General features: G+C 40.9%; 1 protein-coding gene across 1 annotated transcript; it reads right to left on the bottom strand.

Annotated features, from left to right (window-relative positions):
* Nucleotides 1-1,765: 1,765 nt before the first annotated feature.
* On the bottom strand, nt 1,766-20,001 carry cavin4a (caveolae associated protein 4a). The gene is made up of 2 exons (XM_047368791.1): nt 19,430-20,001; nt 1,766-3,575 (listed from the first exon to the last, which is right to left on the bottom strand). Exons 1-2 carry the CDS (start codon nt 19,835-19,837, stop codon nt 3,024-3,026), a joined length of 960 nt encoding a protein of 319 aa, XP_047224747.1. The 5' UTR covers nt 19,838-20,001; the 3' UTR covers nt 1,766-3,023.
* Nucleotides 20,002-21,394: the final 1,393 nt, after the last annotated feature.

The following is a 21,394-nucleotide window of genomic DNA, read 5'->3' on the forward strand; positions in this document are numbered from 1 at the left end:
TGATAAAAATTAACTAGATGTGATTTGCTTTAAAATAATAAATAATTGCTGAAACATTTCTTTGAAAGTAAACTATTTTTTCTTTATATGTTTAGGCCTTCATCTTTTTATTTATGTTTTTCCACCTGAAGCTTAATCTCTCCTTGTTGCCTGTGTTTGCAACAACGTGGTGCTTCTGTTTGTGCAGCAAAGGCAACAATAGGACAAGAAACACATACAGCAAAGAGGAGAAATCATCCATCTTACACAAAACATTTTACACCAACCTTCACAAAAAACAATCCATTCATTTTCTGAGCACACTTATTGTTGTAGGGTTGCTGGTGTCGATCTCCAGTGGTGAGACACACAGGACAAACAAGCACGCACACACACACACACACACACACACATGCAACATCAAGAGACAAATCAACCTAACAGTCATGTGAGTCAAACCACAGCACAGATGAACAGCCTGTAACAGTGATAGTGGGAGGAAGCTAGAGTACCCAGAGATGACCCACACAGGCTCAGGGAGAACATGTAAGCCCCATGCAGAGGGACCCTGGATTGGATTTGAACCAAAGACCTTCCTGCAGCGAGGCATTGTTGCTCCATTGTGCCGACCCATGTCCAACATCCAGAACAGAGATCTGAGAAATAAGGACTTGGTCTGACAGTTCATTGTTACAGTCAGAGAACATTTTACACCTGATCCACTAAAAGCACACAGCTTCCTGCAGCCCAGATCGCTCAGTCGACCCGATCACAATAACCTCCAACTCCTGTGCTGACTTTTTATTTTGAACGTATATATTTCAAAATAAAAGCCTCACAGACACTCCTCTGAACTGCTGCATCAGCCTTCAGCCTCTCCTATCATTGTTACAGGTTGTCCATCTGCGCTGTGGTTTGACTCTGAGGAACTAAGCTCCCCGTGTTTGAAACAAAGGAAATAAATCTACATGTTTCTAGTTCCTACAGCCTCCGTCCACACAGAGACGAGTCAGATAGTAAACTCCCCTCCAGAGGGAAGCAGAAACACACCAGCAGCTGAGAGGATTCCCATGGATTCTGTTGATTCATGTTTTTCTCCATCTGACAGCCAGACTGTGATTCAATTTGAGCCACAGATGGAACCAGACCCTCTGCTGCTGGTTAACGGACCTTACTGATAACTCCACAAATCTGGGAAAAAAACAACGAGTTTGGTAGATAGAAAACAGTTCAACCACCAAACATAATGTTTGTTGAATTCAACTGTGAACAGAAAATATCTTTCTTTTATTATGTTTTTAAATAGTTTGTTCATGTCAGCAAATAAAAACAAGATGATGAACCACTGATGGATAAAGAAAGGACAAGGAACATTTGTAAACCAGTCAACCAAACTAATAACAGCCTGCAAAAAACAACCTAAAACCAACTAGATACAGAAGAAAACAAGCATACAACAAACTAAACACATAAACAATACAACTAACTATCCAGACAACTAATAAACCAACAAACCAACCAGCACAACGTGCAAAACTCAACTTAACTATAAAGAACCTCCTAAATAACCAGTCAACCAAGAAATCCAGACACTAACTATTCAAACCAACCAGCAGGAACCCCAGCAGCCACTCAACCCACTAAGCAAACAGCCTCGAACAGGAGAAGTTAAATGTGAATAGATGATAGAGACAGCTAATTATTATTTATATTTTTCATCGTTTTTCTCTTGAATAATAGAACTGATAATCCAGTCAAATTAAACAATAAGAAACACACAACACTGTTTGATTATTTGATCCAGCAGAGGTGATTATTTTGTTTCAGGTGAACTTTATTAATACAAAATCAAAACACAAGTAATACAGTGAGAGAGACACTAACAGTCAATGCTTTATTTTCCCATTTCCCAGCATTTAGGTGTGATCAAAAAATAAGAAAATACTAAAAGTTGACCTAAATAACTTTTCTTACTGCAGTAAATGGATAGCAGCAGTCCAAAAACATGAATACAATACGACACAGTGAGATTCTCTCCTAATGCAGTCCAATGATCTGTGTTTTAAAGCTGAGTTTCTACTGGATAAATTCAGAGCATCCGATGATCAAAGAGCAGAAAATCTGAAGTCCAATCAAAGCGGTGACCTCTGTAATCATCTCAGGTCAATTAACTGCACTTAAAAAAACAGTCGTTAAAAAGCAGCAACGATTTTAACAGTTGTGGAAGAAATGAGCTAAAACTCACTTTCAGATGAGTAATTAAAGTCTGCTTGAGGTCACTGCTGCTTGGAAGAGGGGTGTGTTACTCTAAAATCTACATTTTTATCAGTTTTCATCTCAGAAACCTGCGCCGGACAAATTTTTCCCTGTTTCTTAGGTCAGATGTTGGGGAAATGTGCACATATTTAATTTTGCTGGATCAAAATAAAAAAAACAACTTTTTGAATTCTGAAGAATTTGTAAATAGAGACGATGTGTGCAGCCACATCTATCTTTAAAAAACTTGTGTGGCATTTATGTGTTTTGAAGGTAGCTTTCAGCTTCTAGGCAGTCAAATATCTTAGTTTCTTCTATCAGTTGTTCTATCTAAGCTCAGGCAGATGTTCTAGTTTGCAGACAGAAACCAGTCAGACATCAGACCAGCTGAAGCCAATGTCACCTTCTGAGATGGGAAGTTTGTACAGGATTTTATGTACATTTAGATTAAAGACTTTTATGCAAGTGTCAACATTCAGAATCTCTTTCCAACTTGATCTTTTTTCCCTCCAGTCACGTTGAAGTAATAAACCTCCGCCTCATCTGTTCTCCGATCTTTCATATGAATCCTGAACTTTAGAGAACTTTCCTATATAACCCTAAACTGGATCACGTCTCATAGTTTTAGATGTTAGAAAGACAAAAAAACAACATCTGATGGCTTGAATTCACAGATTTAATAAATGTTTTTTCTCTAAGATTTAGACCCCTTAATTATTGAGACAATCACCTATAATCTCAGACCTTCGTTGTCCAGCGTCCTGCTTCCTATTTATACAACTTCTCTGTTATTCTGATACCCGGGTAGCGCCAACCTCCTCCACCGGTCCTTCCCTCTTTGTTTCTACTGAGCTCTCTGGCTTCTCCTCTTTGGGCCCGGCCGGCTCGCCCTCTGCCTCGACTCCCTCCTGGCCCTCAGCGACGGCCCTCTCTTTCTTCAGCTTGATGCGGAAGGTCTCTTTGGTTGGACCCTTCTTGGCAATGTTGTCCTTCAGCCGCTCGCCAGACTGCTTCAGCCTTTCCCCTGCCTGGTGCATCTTTTCTCTCCTCTCTGGTGGCATGACCTTCTCGCCCAGGTTGTGGAACTTGGTGCCCAGGTTGTCTTTAGTTTTGCTCATGTTCTCCTTAGAGAAGGCAGCCTTCAGGGTCTCAGTGCTCTTTACCATGGATTTCTTGATTCGAGCAGCTCGTGAGGGATCTGGCTCCTCGTCTCTCAGGTACTCTTCGTCGGAGGAGAGGTCCGCGGGGATATCGTAGGCATCGGGCTCAATCTCCAAACCTTCCAGCCCAGGTCCTTTGGGAGATTTGGTGACAGCCACTGATGGGACCTCCGTCTCACCCTACAATGATACACAGAAACTTTATATTAACTGTGAAATCTTGAACAATTCTCATCTCCATCTCACAAATACTATTTGAAATTCCCATGATGATTTTTTTTAAAAGAAATGAACAATTGACAGTTTGTAAGTGAACACAGCATTTAATCCAAACGTTAAAAATTCACCAAAAATTCATGCTGCGTCTGAAAACTCTCAGTTTTGTGAGATGAGGAACCTTATATCTCGTACTCGCTTCAGTATCTCCCCACCTGTGGACCAAAGAGTTTTTCCTACTGAAAATACTCCATCCATTCCAATGCATTTTTTATAGATATTTTTAGCAGAAATTGGAAGATTCATTACAAATTGCCCGTCTGCCCTAAAATTTCTCAGATGACTGTTTCTATATTCCATACAACACTGGATTGTTTTCATGGTGGTTGTTTAAAGAACTGGAGAATGAAAAAGACTCAAGGTTTAATGTGTTACTATCCTGAGAAAAACAGCAGGGATTCAACCTAAATGAAAGAGGATTTCTGGGCATTATGTCTTGAAGTGGGTGTGCACAAGTTTGTTAGGGTTGAGCAAGGATTCAGGGACAAAAAGATTGAATGAGAAGACAAACTTCTGGAGAATTTCAGTAAGAGACTTCAAGACAGAGTTATGATTAGAGCATGTGAAATGTTCAGGATCACCCAAGGAACAAATCCTGAAAATCTGAGCTCATTGCAACAACCAGGTGATTTTTTCAAACTTTTGTTAATAAGCCCCACCAACTTTCGTCAATCGTCACTAGGGCCTTCAGTCTACTGCATGAAGGTATGTTGAAGGTTTCCTGAAAATCTGATTAGTCATTTTCACATGATAAACGTCTCCAAATGTTAGTGCCCTCTAGTGGCAGATGCTTTTTAAAGTCACAATCATGTTTGTAGTTAGGAATATGAAGGTCATTTTTAACTTTATATGGTTTCAGGATTATGGTTAATTGAAATGTATGGTTAGGTAGCTACAGACATATTTTTCATGAATACCTTTTATCGTAGGATAATAATGATGAGATATTAAACAAGCTTAATAATCCAAGTAAAGGTTTTATATTTATGTGTTTATGCTAGACATTATTATCCAAAATGGCTTATAAATGAGGATATAACAATGCAGGTAATATCAAAGCTCACAATAGAAGGGAGACCATTAGTGTGGCTCTGTCAGAGGAGACTGTGTGGAAATAAAGGACAAACATAGAGATAATTGAAGAAAGAGATGCAGAAATGGCGGGGTGGGGAACTACAGGGTGGGGTCTACAACAGTTTCACTAAGATAGATTATATATTATATATTATATTATTATATATATTTATAATTATATATAAAAAATGAAGGTGCTGTTTGTTGTCAAGCAGATAAGAACTTAAGAAGAAATTGTTAATTTGAACATTGCACATGCAAGCTATAATACAGTACATATACATTTAGTCAGGCCTGGGAATAATAAACAAATTTGCCAGTTTCAGGTATACTGATTATTGTATTGGTGCTGAAATTAAATTACAGCGAAAGTTTCTGCAGGATCCGTTCTGGTCAGCTGTAAAACCACAACCAGATGTTGTTCACGTTCCGACCACTAGATGGTGGCAAAGTGCTTCCAATACATTTCTTGGATGACGTAGAATCTGAATCTTCTTGTCTGCCTTAAGAAGCAGTAAAAAGCGTTTCATGGAGTCTAGTTTAATTAAACAACAAAAATTAAACTAACAAACCTGGAATTTAATCTCTGCTGAAATATTTGTGGGTTTCCTAAAACTGAGTCGTTTTTATACCTAAATCTGAAAAATGTACCAAAAACCAGATTAAATGTTTGACTCAGAACCCCTGATGATTCTAACACTGGTGCCAAATTAATGAGAAAATAATCAAAAGAACCTGCTGGCTAAGGTAAGCCCAAAAAAAAACAAAAAAAACAAAAAACAAAAAAAAAGGATTTGTTTCTGACTGAAAAAATGACAACAATTTGCAAAAAGGTAAAAGAACAATACAATGAATATACATTTTTTTCATTTTTAATAATTCATATTTTGCAATAAGCTCTGAGTCTTGGAGTTATGAAGACCTCCTCACCATCACCCTAATCTTTGGCTCAGTCCACAGATCCTCGATTAAATTCAAGTCGAGACGCTGGTTGGGCCAAAATATTAACATCACTTCGATCAAGAACAAACATGTTGATAAAATTAATAATTAATCATTTTGGACTCAATGGTGAGTGGATATATAAGCTTGGAAATAAATGTCTGAACTTAAAAAAATAAGTTTGAATATATGTCAGCCAAGCAATTAAAACATCTCGGTCACTCCCACCTGAAGACTTCTTTATTTAGCAAAATACCGGTTTTAGTCCGTGAGGCAGACACCCTGTCTACTTTTAAGACTAGGCTTAAAACTTTCCTTTTTGATAAAGCTTATAGTTAGAGTGGCTTAGTTTATCCTGAGTTATCTCTGTAGTTATGCTGCTATAGGCTTAGGCTGCTGGAGGACATAATGACCACTTTCACCCTCTTCGCTACATTCTCACACTACTCTCCAATTTTGCATTATTTGCTGTTATTTCAGCTTTTAACTTTATGTTCTCTCTTTTCTCTTCCTAGTAGCTACACCTGGCCTGACTCTGTGTCTACCTGTGACACCTTTCTGGAGAGGAGAATCGTCCGAGCTTCTGCTGGCAACAACTTAATGCTCACCTTCTACAGATGATCCACATAGCCCTGTCTTTCAGTGTTTAACCCTTTCTCTCTCCTAGACATGGCTACTGACTGAGCTTCTACTGTCACTAACTCTATGTTCTCTCTTTCAGATTCTAACCTTGAAAACTGGCTCAGAGTTTATCTGTTCTTTCTTTCTAGGTGAAACGACTAAAGGAGCTACATCCATTAACATTTACTTTTCCTTCCCATAGAAAGTACTCCTGGATCAGTGCTTCTTTGTTCTCTTTGTGTCTCTGCTCTGTTCTCTCAAACCTCCAGTCGGTCGTGGCAGATGGCCGCTCACACTGAGCCTGGTTCTGGTTCTGCTGGAGGTTTCTTCCTGTTAAAAGGGAGTTTTTCCTCTCCACTGTCGCTACATGCATGCTCAGTATGAGGGATTGCTGCAAAGTCAACACCAGTGACTGTCCACTGTCTCTACATGCTCATCCAGGAGGAGGGAATGCTGCAAGTCACTGACTGGATGCAATCTGCTGGGTTTCCTTAGATAGAAAAACTTTTTCTCCAATTTGAATAAATAACTGAATCTGACTGAACTGTTCAATGGTTAGGATTAATTGGAATGAATGAACCTGACTTTGTGAAGTGTCTTAAGACAACATGTGTTGTGAATTGGTGCTATATAAATAAAACTGAATTGAATTGAAGTTTAGCATCACATTTTTGGAGCTGTCGGCAGAATCTAATCCTACAGTTAAATTAAATTTTAAAAGACCAAAAAGCTTTGGTTTCAAGTAACATGATTACTATTATTAAACAACTGAGATCATTTAAAAAAGGTTTTTTATATAAATATATATATTTGAGTCACTATTTACACCTTTATTCACAGAAATCAGACAGAAAATGGGCAAACAGAAAAGCGAGGAAGACAAGTTTTCAAGGTGGGGTTAGAACCCAAATGGCTGCCTGTGCTGCAGATTAATCTCTGGACTGGATAACCTGTGAACAAACGTTAGGCATCTACATTATCTGCATATGTCTTAATATAAGATGTTTCCTGTTTTTAAAGGTTTCTTGATTCTTTTACCTTTAGCACAGTTCCATCTGAACGTCCTCTCTTATCATACATCACATTTGCTCTGCACAGATTGCCATTTTCTCAGCAGACGGCTCAGCTGTCCAAGTGCAGATGAACCTGATCTCTTCTATCCATTATGGCTAAATTACTCTGCTGCTTATTGAACTGAAGGCAGCTCAGACTGAAGCATGATATGGCTCAGAGGTGCTCTGTTAGACCTGACCTGCAGCCCCTTTTTCCATCTGAAAACAGGGCCATCATCATGAGATCCAGTGTCGCTATTTTTATATACGAGGAGCTCATTGAGAGAAAAACCTGCTGGCACCTAAAACTGAAGACCAGCAGTAATAATAACCTCCCATCTGATATCAGCTGAGGAAGCTGCTGCTCAGGTATTTATAATTCCTACAGAAATAATCTGACTGCAGAGACTGTGCTACAGGTTTGCATCAACCTCAGCAGGTATTCTTCCTTTAATCAGCCATTCATTTTAATATAAAAAATGGGTTTTAGCATTTAAAAGAACCAGAATGATCATGTTTTCACTGAGGACAATTCACCTGCTGCACCCCACCGATGACTTTGGCTGTGAGTTAATCACGCTGAAGCTGTGGCCACCCGCAATGATCACACTCATTAATCATGGAGGTGTTGTCAGAGCGAGCCTGAATACAGTGAATGAAACAATAATTACACCGACCGGGAATGTGGGTCAGAGTATGTATTAATAACCTGAGAGGAGATGAAGAGAAAGAGCCACCGACAGGACGTTCAGAGCATCAGAGGAGGTGATTATAGGAGCACACAGACACACTGGAATAAAATCATGCACCATTACACATTAAACTGAATCCAAACTGGTGTTTTTTAAGTGTAAGTTTAGGTTTTTACAATAAAACGACACCAGTAAGGATCAGTGCTGCAGGTAGAGCTGGTTCCGATCTGGTTTTAGATTAAAAATGCTAATAATTTTCCACAGAGCCGTAACATCATGTGACTTTTCCAGCAAATGTGTTATGTCTATTGATATTTCAAATTGAAGTAGGAACCATAATCATAGTGTGTCAATAATCCTGCAAGCAGATGTCTTAATGTCAACAATCTAGTTTATAATCTCTCTTAACCTGCAGCTGATGTTTGTTAACGCTCAGCACAACAGCAGCAGCCAGGTGGAAAATGCCCCCCTGCTTTGGAAAGTCAGCAGTTATCCAGCGACATCAGAGCTGCAAACACTGTTTCTACCCACTGTTTTAATCAGGGTTTATGAATCCTAGAACCAAAAAGGTTTTATAAAGGTGTTTGCAAACTGCAGCTTGAAACAACAAATGCAGCTGTGTGTGATGGACTGGCCAGCATACTGCATGCCTGCCAAACACCAGGATCATAAAGCTAATAAATGGATGGAGCCTCAGTGCTAATTTACCCAGACATCAGTGTTGAACCTTAGTGTTTTATTCTGTTAGCAATTAGAGGAAATCATAGTTTCATTCTTTTAATAATGTCTAAGTTGAGGAAATATTTCTGGATTTGTTTTGGGAAATACCAACACAAAGTATGAAAAACTGGAAATGAAAGGAAAAGGATCCATCCCACTTGTTTCTTCCAGGGTGGTAGGGAGCCTGGTGCCTATAATAAAAGTTGACCTTCAGGTTTTTATGACATAACTTAGAAAAGTGGGGTGTCGCTTTTAATTCACTTGAATTCTGGCACAATAATTTTTAGAACCACATTTTGCTGAATTTACAACTCAAAGTCTTTCATAGTTTGTCTCCACCAGCTTTGCGCATCAAAGGACTGAAGTTTTTGCCAGCTCTTCTTTGCAAAATAGCTGAATGTCAGTAAGACTGGATGTAGAGCTTCTGTAAATAGAAATTCTCATGTCTTGACACAGATCAGACTTTGACTAGGCCATTGTAACTCATCATTGTCCTGCTGGGAGGTGAACCTCCACCCCAGCCTCAAGTCTTCTGCAGCCTCTAACAGATTTTCTGCCAGGATTGTTCTGGATTTAGCTCCATCCACCTTCCCATCACCCCTGACCAGCTTCCTTGTTCCTGCTGAAGAAATGCATCCCACAGCATGATGCTACCACCACCCTCTTTAACTGTGGGCAGTGTGTGTTCAGGGTGATGTGCCATGTTAGTTTTCTTTCAGCAATAGTTTTCTTCTTGTCATTCTGCTATCTGGACCTGAGCAGTGGATCTCTGCAGCTCCTCCCGATTTACTATGCACCTCCAGGCTGTTTCTCTGATTAATGCTCTCCTTGACCAGCCTGTCAATTTAGGTAGGAATGCATGTCTTGGAAGGTCTCCAGTTGGTCCATCCTCTCTCCATCTTCAGATGATGGTTTGAAATGAGCTCTAGGAGATGTTCAAAGTTTGGAATATCATTTGAGACACTAATCCTGCTTCAAACTTCTCCACAGCTCTCTCCCTGACCTGCCGGCTGTGGTTCTTGGTCTTCATGATGTGGTTGTTTTCGTATGTTCTCTAAAGAACTTCTGGGGTCAGAAACAAAACAGCTGCATTTAGAGGTTAAACTAGATACATTTGTTCCACTAATTGTCCGCTAATTAGATCTCTGCTGAAGACTATTGCAGTGGATTTTATTTAGGGGCATCAGAGTTATGAAAGTTACAAATGCACACCGCACTTTTCAGATTTAAATTGTTAAAACCTTTTAAAAAGTTCACAATTGTCTAGTACTTTGTGTCGTTTTGTTGTTGAAGCATGACAAAATGAGAAAAAGGGGATTGAATACTTTTGCATGTCACTGTATGTGACAAATGCTACAAATAGCGAAAAAACTAAAAAAACAATATGATTGTGAAAAAACAGAAATATGAGTCCTTACAAACAGATCACCAAAACATAAAGGATGTGCAAAATCAGTGCAGAGACAAACATTAAGTAAAGACTCCACGAACCAATGAACAATACGCATCTTCAAAAAAAGTGAATTATGGGTCAGTGCTCATCACTTCCCTCAGATCCAGAAAGCCATTAACTGGTCTAAAGTTACACATTTTAGTAACATGTGGTTCTGTGAAGAGCAGCGGGAGTAAAGGAGTCCTGGGTGGATCGTAGCGGCCATTAATCTTTTTCTTATTACTGTCCACCTTCATCATTCATCCTCCAGGGACGAGCGTCTTCAACAAAGGACTCCTGGTTAAATGACCACAGCCGAAGCTCTATATTAGGACACGAACGGAGGCCTCAGAATAACCGGCAGCCCATCCGTCATAAGGAAACTCGACACTACGAGGGTCTCCTGTGCAGGTCGGACCGCTGGGATCAAACTGGGCTGAACCTGGACTCAGAAGGTTATCTAGTGGAGCTGAGAAAACTGCAGGGAGCATCTGAACAGATCATTCATTAATGATGAGGTTTTACTTCTGGTTGAAGATCAAAATAAGGTCAACTTCTCAGGTTTAAAATAAAAAATGGAAACAGGAACAATGTTTAATCTGACTTTATAGATATCCTGAAACTAGATTAAAGACAAACATGCCGGGTAATAATTGGTCTATAAAGGTGAGTTTGAACAGTATTTATGGACCAGACTTATGTTTTTATCAGCAGACTACATCTTGTTTCTGTTTTACATGAACACAATTTATTAATAGTTAGACTCTGATAATTTCCAGGTCCAAAAATACAGTTTTGGTGCTGGTTTTTATCTTATCTAAAAGTTTTTATCTTTTCACATTGAGTTGGCAGTCACCGAGTCCAAAGCCGATACTGCAGCTTGTCTTATCTTAGTTTCTACAACCACAACCAGACTTTCTGCAGATTAGTGTCCATAATCATCCTCAACCCAAGTTGACTTGGTTAAGAAAGCTGCAATCATGTTCTGAAAATTGGTTACCCATGAAATATCAGCTTTATTATTTGCTTCTGAACATAAATCTGACTGGACCCAGCTACAGTCTTTCATGAACCTATTGCTCCTGTTTTTTTTTTTCTAGACTAATGCTGCTTATTTGTGTGTTGATATGACTTGCTAGTAATTTTTCTAATTATGTATTTCAGTGTAGTTCCAATTAACCGTGTGTGGACAACACTTGCAGGAAAAGTTGTCCTGCTCTTTCGTGAACTTTGCACTGTGCTTTCATCCTTGTAAAATGTAATGACTGGTGTTTGGGTCTCCATCCGATAGGGGAATCTGACCCGTATAGGACTTCATCATGTGCCTGGTGTCTGAGTGTCTACTGTCGCTGCTGACCTCCGTGAACTAAACATTTTTACCTTTTTCCTTCCAAAGACTCTCTGCTGTCCTGCCCATTTCAAATGGCCAGCTGTATGCAATTATATAATGATAAACTTGCAATAACCCCAAATAATTTCAATAACAGTTCAAGTTAACCATTTCATATCCTTTTAATACAAATAATCCATAATATTTCTGTAAGGTTTGTTTATTTTTTTAAGTTCTCAATGTGAAACTGCTTTTATGTGTGAAACGTGTGAAATGCCCTGAATGTGCAGAGCAGCGTCCAGCAGATGACTCATTTATTTAAAAAGTGAAATATTTTTGCTAAAGATGTCACATCTGTGAAACTCTCTGATTGGGTAACTTCACACTGCTTTAAGCTCATTGGTTGTATGATGTCACATAACCCTAATGTGCTACGAATCAGAAAAAGGTTGATCCAAGATTCAGCCAGACACAGTACTGAAAGTTTAAAAGGTTTATTCAGCCACAGGAAAACGTCACACAGATAACACTCCTCAGCTTCCAGGAATCACTGCTTTTGTCTTGAGTGGAACTTGAAACCCAGAGGGGAAACCTCAGTGGGCGGCAGGCGGTGATCTCCTCAGCACAGGTAAAAAGTGACTCCAGGCTGAATAATCTGAGGGCTAGGCTGGCTCAATAATCCAAGGACAGAAACAGGATCAACGATTGGAACAAGAGGCGTCAGGCAAGGGGCAGGCAGAGGCATTAACCAGATGCAGGAAACAAAGTCGACGACCGAAATCCAAATAGTCCGACAGGGAGCAGGCAGAGGCATAAATCCAAAAGGAAAGGCAAGGTGAAGAACAATGATCAGACAGGAAGGAACGCTGGATATCTACTCACACGATGGCTTTCAAAAATCTGGCACCGTCTGCTTGTCAGAGTCAGTATATATCAGGGAAGACACAGGTGTATGGCATTCCACAGATTGCACTAGATTGCAGCAGCCACCAGGTGCATCTAATCTGCTGATTGCAGCCAGGGAGACAAGGTAGAGCAGACATACCAGAATCATAACATAATGTTACCTAGAAATCTGCTTCTGATTGGCTGCCCCAATCACCCTCGTATCGAGACAAGAAACCAAACCAAGTCACCAGGACCTGGATGGTCTTTGGAGCTGTGGCTGAGATGTTTTCCATCACACCTCCAGGACCAGTACCAGACATGTTTTAGATGTCACTCTGGGTCAACATACCTGAGTCAATTGACTGGCGTATTACCAGGCCTCTGGAGAACTTAAAGACATGTTGAGGAGGTAATTTAGCTATTTAAATCAGCTTTGTTGGAAAAAAGAAATATCTCAAACCTGCAGGACACCGACCCTCAAGGACTGGAGCTGGACATCCCTCCCCTGCACCAATTTGTCTCTTTTAAGTGAGGCTCTGGTGGGCTTCCTTATGTTCACATCTGAGGCGTTTGTTCAGGGCAGACACCGCTGAGGTTATCCAACCCAGGTGTGAAAACAAAGCAACGAGCTTCTGTATATCCCAAAACCAGTACCAGAAGTGGCAAAGACAGCTTGATCCTTTAGGAGTGACCTCTGGGCATGTGGAACCATTGTGGAAGTTGCTGCCACAATCCCTTCATCTGAAGAGGGCCTGAAGCGGCAGAACCACGGAGCAGAAACACAATGGGTCCGGGAAGTAAACAGCAACTTCTTACTCACAGTAGTCACTCCCTGTAATGTTTTATCACTTAAGTGTCCAGACAGTTTCCAAATTAAGGTCCTTTCCTGTCCCTTTACCAAACATTCCTCAAAATTCCCATTAGGTCCAAAAACTCCATCAATATAATCTCCATCTTGATTCCTGAGAATATTCCGATAGTTGATAACTTCTTTGTCTTTAATCAGGGTTGTTTTACTGCCGATCCAGCCCCTTTCACATCAGTTCAACGACATAGAACCATGAAGCCACTATTATGGATCAAGATGTTCATCATACAAGTCAATCTGCCGAGATCCCCTGTTATGTGAGCATTCCATCCTGAACCTGGGAATTGCAGCATCGAAGGGGCGTGGCTTTCAAATCGCATTTACCTGCGGAGGATTTCTCCAGGGCTGAGCTCTGCGTCATAATCATCCTGTATGAAGTGCATTAAATATGAGTAAAGTTATTTTCTGCACCCTCCTCAGCTTGTTATTGTCTTCATCAGATTCTGCTGATCAACACATTCCTCGGATCAGATGCACACAGCAGGATGAATCTGTAGGCGCCGCAGACTGAGCTCCTGTTGCTGTCTGTGTTTGGACTAGGCCACACTCGTTCTGCAGTCTCATATCACCTCCTACAATTCATAGTGGTTGGAGGTTCTATATTAATATGCCAATATTACACTCATGACTGCCTCCCGAGAAAGATCATGAGTGTAATATTGGCGGGTCATTTTCAACCCCCCATTTTAAGTTTAATAAACACATGTAGATCCCTATCCAGTCAACAAGTAGTGAGTAGTTTACAATTAATTGTTTTGTTTGCTTCCTTAATTTTGTCTCTCGTCTTGTGGGCAGACATGGTGGCACTAATATTAGATTTGAAATTCTTCTAAAAAAATCAAGCTTTGGCTGTTCCCTGCCTCTCGCCCAAAGACTGCTGGATATAGAGACCAAAGTCACCCCACCCCCCTACGACCCGGCAAGGACAGCGGGTGAATGGATGGAGGGATGATCTTCTAAAGTGCAGATGTGATTCATCGGACAGGTGAGAAATATGTCTTCAGATGAAATTAATGTTACTGATAAGCTGAGCTTGATCTGAGTTTTAACAACCAGTGAGACTGGTCGAGTTATGGAACATTAAAGTCATTTAAAGTAGTTGCTACATGAATGACTGATGGATGCTCTGATAACTGCCCAATATGTCCGTAACTCCAGTCCTGATTCCCTCTGCTGTCTGTCAGCTTCCTAAAAACTGGAAGCAGTTACGTCCCAGTCACCGATCAGCATGGAGAACAATCGGATTGTTCCTTACAGGAACGTTGTTGCGTCAGGCTGGGTTCAGGTCTCTCTATTGACATTAATCAGCTTTTACTGAATGCATCAATAAAAAAAAATAACATGATGAAAGAAGAAGATATATACATGTAATGGATTTCAAAACAATTAACGGAGCAATTCTGATGATCAGAAGAATCAGACTGGGTCCAGCAAATAATCTGGAGGAGGCTTCAACGATTTTATTGACTCAACTCAATTACATAATGAAAAGTGTGCAGTTTTTGTCTGTAGGTGATTCAGTAAGTTGGTAGCAAATGCAAACAGTGGGTTCAACTATCACTATTGTGATACAGACCAAAGGCAAAGGTGAAGAATGAAAACTGAACTAAACTCAACACCTCCCTCTGCTGCCTCCTAGTGGCTGTAGTAATCCATATATATATATATATATATATATATATATATATATATATATATATATATATATAGTTTATTTTTCAAATAGTATTAATCTCCTCTCTCACTGTCCTTTAAAGTGCCAGCTGCAGTGGGTGAGGCTGACTGACACCCGCCTCTCGCTGTATATCGATCCACGTGTCGAGCTGCCGTCTCACACTCTGACTCGGGGGGACAGCAGTTTATGGCCTGTCGCTTCTGGCAGCGCAGGAGAATGCTGTGATCCCAGAATAGGTTCCTCTGTCACAGATCCACAGCAGCTGTTTGCTGCACACAGAGCTCTGGTTACTATTCTGAAAATCTGGACATCAGTGAGGACAGAGGACTGAATGTGTCTCTGCAGAGCAGCACATGAAGATAAGCTTTTATCTTCGGACAGTATGCAGACACATTTCAAGACTTAGATCTAAATCAAGTTTAGATTACAGGCCAAAAAATGTCAATAAACTGCTAAATGTACATATTGCATCTTAATTTTAAACATTATTTAGAAAAAAGAGCAGAAAGACAATCCAATCTGCAAAAAACATGAACTGTTGATTATAAATGTCACATTTTTAATTAGTCAAGTAAATCATGTAAAACAGATTTCTCTGCTTTTATTGTTGCTTCTTGATGTGTCCTGGTGGTGGCGCTGAGCACATTGATAAGAAAACATTGAGCTGAAGTAATACAGTAGAAGAAGAATTGGTTGCATGGACAGCTGGATGTTGGCCGATGGTGTGAACCCCCTGACATCTATCTGCAGGCTCCTCATCAGGAAACCCAAGGGGGGCAAATCACAGTATACTTCTTCCAGTGAGTTCTGGGTCTCCTCCCATAGGGCTTTTCCACCAGAACAGTCCCACCACTTAACCAGTAGGGGTGCTAGAGGCAGTTCTTTACAAGTTCTGTAAAACAGAATCACAACCTGAGACCCAACTCAGTGGCACGTCACTAAAGATCACCAACGGTCCCATCCAGGAAATGTTTGATGCTGTGTTTGATTTAGTTTTAGTGGAAGATCATTTACTGGAACAACTCAAACCATCACCCCTGAACAAGACACCAGTATGCTTCAATCCTTGACTCGAAGCAGAGTGGATCACCTTTTACTGGCTGAGAACAACAACCTGAGATGTGGAGAAGCAGAATGTCATCTTCTGTCCTGGATATTCAGCTACAAACCACTGATCATGGTCTAAAATCACCAACAGAACCAAGTCATCCAGCAGAGATGAGGCCCTGGCATTGTCAAACCAGACACAACCTCTGCAGCCTCAGCTTTACAGGTCCTTCTCAAAATATTAGCATATTGTGATAAAGTTCATTATTTTCCATAATGTCATGATGAAAATTTAACATTCATATATTTTAGATTCATTGCACACTAACTGAAATATTTCAGGTCTTTTATTGTCTTAATACGGATGATTTTGGCATACAGCTCATGAAAACCCAAAATTCCTATCTCACAAAATTAGCATATCATTAAAAGGGTCTCTAAACGAGCTATGAACCTAATCATCTGAATCAATGAGTTAACTCTAAACACCTGCAAAAGATTCCTGAGGCCTTTAAAACTCCCAGCCTGGTTCATCACTCAAAACCCCAATCATGGGTAAGACTGCCGACCTGACTGCTGTCCAGAAGGCCACTATTGACACCCTCAAGCAAGAGGGTAAGACACAGAAATAAATTTCTGAATGAATAGGCTGTTCCCAGAGTGCTGTATCAAGGCACCTCAGTGGGAAGTCTGTGGGAAGGAAAAAGTGTGGCAGAAAACGCTGCACAACGAGAAGAGGTGACCGGACCCTGAGGAAGATTGTGGAGAATGGCCGATTCCAGACCTTGGGGGACCTGCGGAAGCAGTGGACTGAGTCTGGAGTAGAAACATCCAGAGCCACCGTGCACAGGAAATGGGCTACAGGTGCTGCATTCCCCAGGTCAAGCCACTTTTGAACCAGAAACAGCGGCAGAAGCGCCTGACCTGGGCTACAGAGAAGCAGCACTGGACTGTTGCTCAGTGGTCCAAAGTACTTTTTTCGGATGAAAGCAAATTCTGCATGTCATTCAGAAATCAAGGTGCCAGAGTCTGGAGGAAGACTGGGGAGAAGGAAATGCCAAAATGCCAGAAGTCCAGTGTCAAGTACCCACAGTCAGTGATGGTCTGGGGTGCCGTGTCAGCTGCTGGTGTTGGTCCACTGTGTTTTATCAAGGGCAGGGTCAATGCAGCTAGCTATCAGGAGATTTTGGAGCACTTCATGCTTCCATCTGCTGAAAAGCTTTATGGAGATGAAGATTTCATTTTTCAGCACGACCTGGCACCTGCTCACAGTGCCAAAACCACTGGTAAATGGTTTACTGACCATGGTATCACTGTGCTCAATTGGCCTGCCAACTCTCCTGACCTGAACCCCATAGAGAATCTGTGGGATATTGTGAAGAGAACGTTGAGAGACTCAAGACCCAACACTCTGGATGAGCTAAAGGTCACTATCGAAGCATCCTGGGCCTCCATAAGACCTCAGCAGTGCCACAGGCTGATTGCCTCCATGCCACGCCGCATTGAAGCAGTCATTTCTGCAAAAGGATTCCCAACCAAGTATTGAGTGCATAACTGTACATGATTATTTGAAGGTTGACGTTTTTTGTATTAAAAACACTTTTCTTTTATTGGTCGGATGAAATATGCTAATTTTGTGAGATAGGAATTTTGGGTTTTCATGAGCTGTATGCCAAAATCATCCATATTAAGACAATAAAAGACCTGAAATATTTCAGTTAGTGTGCAATGAATCTAAAATATATGAATGTTACATTTTCATCATGTCATTATGGAAAATAATGAACTTTATCACAATATGCTAATATTTTGAGAAGGACCTGTAGATCCTGTCCATGAACACCAGTAGCAGATCACAGACAAGGGAGTTGAATCCACTCTGGAACCATTGAACACAGCACCAGCTTTGGGTTTATAGGAGGACTGGATGGGCTTTAAAAGCAGACCTCAGCATCCCATACTCCCACAGCTCTTCCCCTAGAATGCATAGAAGACACAGTGGTAGTTCTTCTACAGATTCATACGGTCATCAAACTCCCATGATCCCTTCTGTGACCTTTTCTCAAGCTGGCTTGTAAAATAAGACCTAAAAGCAGCTGATTATTTCCAGCAGTTCTTGTGAGGCCCAGTTGAGTCTACCTGTGGACTGAAACTGCTTGCATCTAAAATCTCTCTCTGGTTTCTACATTCAGATTTTTCTTTGATTAAAGCAGATTGGAAGCAGTTATGATAGACATGCCTTGGCTGTTATTTGTTGTTGCCAAGGTCCAAATATTGCTGACCTGACCCAACAGATTAATCTTAGTGATGGTGTTGATTTGATGGTAAACAAATCAAGAAAATGCTAAAATTAGCCTGTCAACAGTGTTTTATTGATCAGAGAAAGAAAGCTTGATTTGTCCTTGAATAGATTTGGCAGAATTAAAAAAAAAGGTTTCTTAAATAAACACAAAAACGTGTTTACCAGGTGAATCCACTCTGATCTTCACTCTGATTAAAATCTGACTGTCCTGCTGGACCAAAGCTGACCCGTCGTTGTTCAAAGACAAAGAGGCTTCAGTTCAAATCAGCTTCTCTTTCTGCTTAACCAGCAGTTTCCAAAGAAAACTCCACAAGGTTCCAATTAAAAACCATCATAAAGCCCGTCTATCTCCTCAACAGCAGCCCTCTTTGCATTCAGCTCAGGTTTTTTGGACTCTTACAGTTCAGAACACGTCATCAGAACCTCATTTTATTTTGCCTTTATTTTCGGAACATCGGAGCATGTCCTTATCTGGAGATGAAAAATATGCTTCTGGTACATATTCTAAGCAGGCATCTTTACGGATGTTATTGTTGGCATATTTAATAATGAAAGTTTTTAAATGTCTCCATATGGAGTTCAGTCCGACTGCAGTGAATCACTTTGTTTTCCTGCTCTCAGCCGACCTGATTAAGGTCTTCAGTGTGCCCTCTTACCATAATGATGAAGCCTTTTCTAGAAATTGCAAGGGTTTTAGAGTCAAGGGCTCTTAAGAATTTGAACATTCAGCTGCCCTTTATTTCCCAGTGCTGCAGCTCAACTTCCCATTGCATCGGCTGCCTAATGATGTGAGTCACAGATCATAAGAGTTAAGATCTCACCCAGTTTTCCATTTATTTCTGGTATTTAATTACACCACAGCTCCTATTAAAGGAAAAACTCAGCCTTATTCAATGACTAAACTCAGATTTGAGCTGGGTTTTATGGTTTCTATAGCTGAGACCAATGATTTGTAGGCATCCTGAGATTGTTCAGCATCATTCTTTGCTAATTTTCAGATTAGTTTTGCACTAAAATTAAAGTTAAAGAAAACTTCCAAAACTCAATACCTCCAGACTCTGGTTTCAAAGGAGCATGTTGACAGCTTAAGAGACCTCCGTAACATCTCATCTTACCTGGTAAATGACCACTCTGAACTTGTTGCGGGTGAGCAGCTCATCCTGCGTCGATTCCACCTTCTTGACTCTGACATTTTGCTTCTCGACGCATGTGCGGACCTCCTTGACATTGGCACTCACTTTGCGGGTCTTCTGCAGGAGCTTCTCCACTGTGCCGCTGGTGTCGCTGTGGTCCTTGGCCAGCTTCAGCACATCCCCCTGGACAGTCTTGATGTTGTTCTCCAGCTCCAGCTGCCGCTCCTCCATGCGCTGCTGGCAGGACTGGACATTGTCGATGATGCCAGCCACGCGCTCCAGCAGAGATAGGATAGTGAGGGCGCTGATAGGATTGCCGGCCTCATCCTCCACCCCGATGATCTCCAGTTTCTCCTGAACCCCTGCTGAGCGAAGCTTGTGCTGATCCATTGGGATTTTTTTTTTAAATTTTAGCAGAAGTTGTAAGTTTGCAGGTTTAGTCGGGAGACCTGGATGAGGATCGTTGGGGTCACCAGCAGGAGACCAGAGAGTGGCAACACCCAACCGCTGTGACTCAAACTCAGGTCTGGGAGCAAGAGAGAAGGGAAACTCCACCTACCCCCCTTTAAAAATAGGTGCCAGGAGACTAAAGGATCCTGATTCAGATCTCCATGGGATGTGGGCCAGGCAGTAAACTCTGAGGGGAGCATCAACGCCTGCACAGACCTCCCTACCAACCTAAAAATATAAACTCCGTGTAAGGTGACACTTTGACATTTGGGAAGATTCAAAGTGGGGGGCGATGGTAACAGCCATCCAAGTCCTGCACCGCTTTGTTCCACCCATGCACGGTGATTCATAATTTCCAATAATTTTCATGTATATTCATGTAAGCAGCTGTGAAACACGTACATCAACACGCGCTAAGGAGTCATTCAGCATTTCTGCAGTGGCAGATGCAGAGAAGCTCCAGTTGTCTGTTCTGATTACTCAGAGCGGGAATGTTTTCAGGGGATTAGATGCTGGAGCTCTGCCCTTTTTACTTTCCCCTGGGCAGCAGAGTCCAAACATTGACTGAGATTGAGATCTGAAGCCCTTTATAGAGATGACTGACAGTCGCAGAGCATCAGACCGCTTTAACTCCCGACTCTCTGAACAGAGACATTTATTTAATCTGAGTACGACTGGTGCCATGAGAGGAAAACTAAGACAAAAAGGTACCTTGTTATCCATTATTACCAACTATAAAAATGTGTGACTGCAGAAGGTTTAGGGAGAAACACCTTACATCTAATTATCTTCTGTGAAAAAGTGAAGCAGCTTCTTCGTTTATATTTATTTGTTAGATTTCCTTACATTTAGAGGGTAAATGTCAGATTTCCAAGTGTAACTGAATGCATCAAAGAATGCTACATAGCAGCTGCAGTTACCCAATGCATTTATTGTTGATAAATAAATATTACAGCGCTAACATTTGAAACCTAAAGCCCAAAAACACCTCTGGTGAAATTAGACATCCTGATATAGTGAGAAGACCCGACTGCAAACAGCTGAGCCTTTCTAAATGCGATCCTATCCTGATCGCGTCACCATGAAAACCGTTTTATTTATTAACACAAAGTTTTCTGTGTGCTCCATTCTGAATATAATGCAGCAACCCTACTGTATGGTGATGCCTGTTAGCAATGTTTTGTGTAGAAGTTTTAATGTCATAACACCACTAAAATTAAATGACTCCAGTAACCATGCGTATCAGAATGACTTTTATCCAAAGATCTGTAACACAAAACTTACTCCTGGTAACTTCTTTAACAAAGAATGTGTTTATTTTCTCAGGACCAACCAGCAGAGTTAGGGAAAATAGGCCCTAATATATAGAAGATTCCTAAGAAGATTTGAATAGAACCAAGGTATGTGTGACAATAATAGAGTGAAGATGTAGGAGTAATAGGCGCAGCGGTGGTGCAGGCTGCTGCAGGTTCGAGTACCAAGCCATTGATGTTTACT

The sequence above is a fragment of the Girardinichthys multiradiatus genome, chromosome 6, assembly GCF_021462225.1.
Source record: "Girardinichthys multiradiatus isolate DD_20200921_A chromosome 6, DD_fGirMul_XY1, whole genome shotgun sequence".
NCBI lineage: Eukaryota > Metazoa > Chordata > Actinopteri > Cyprinodontiformes > Goodeidae > Girardinichthys > Girardinichthys multiradiatus.

What these genes read in the sequence shown, in the direction of transcription:
- cavin4a (XM_047368791.1), bottom strand. Translation starts at nt 19,837, where the DNA reads ATGGATCAGCACAAGCTTCGCTCAGCAGGGGTTCAGGAGAAACTGGAG. An exon ending in TCAGAGTGGTCATTTACCAG is followed by an intron (nt 3,576 to 19,429) that starts GTAAGATGAGAT and finishes GTATCATTGTAG; the next exon opens with GGTGAGACGGAGGTCCCATC.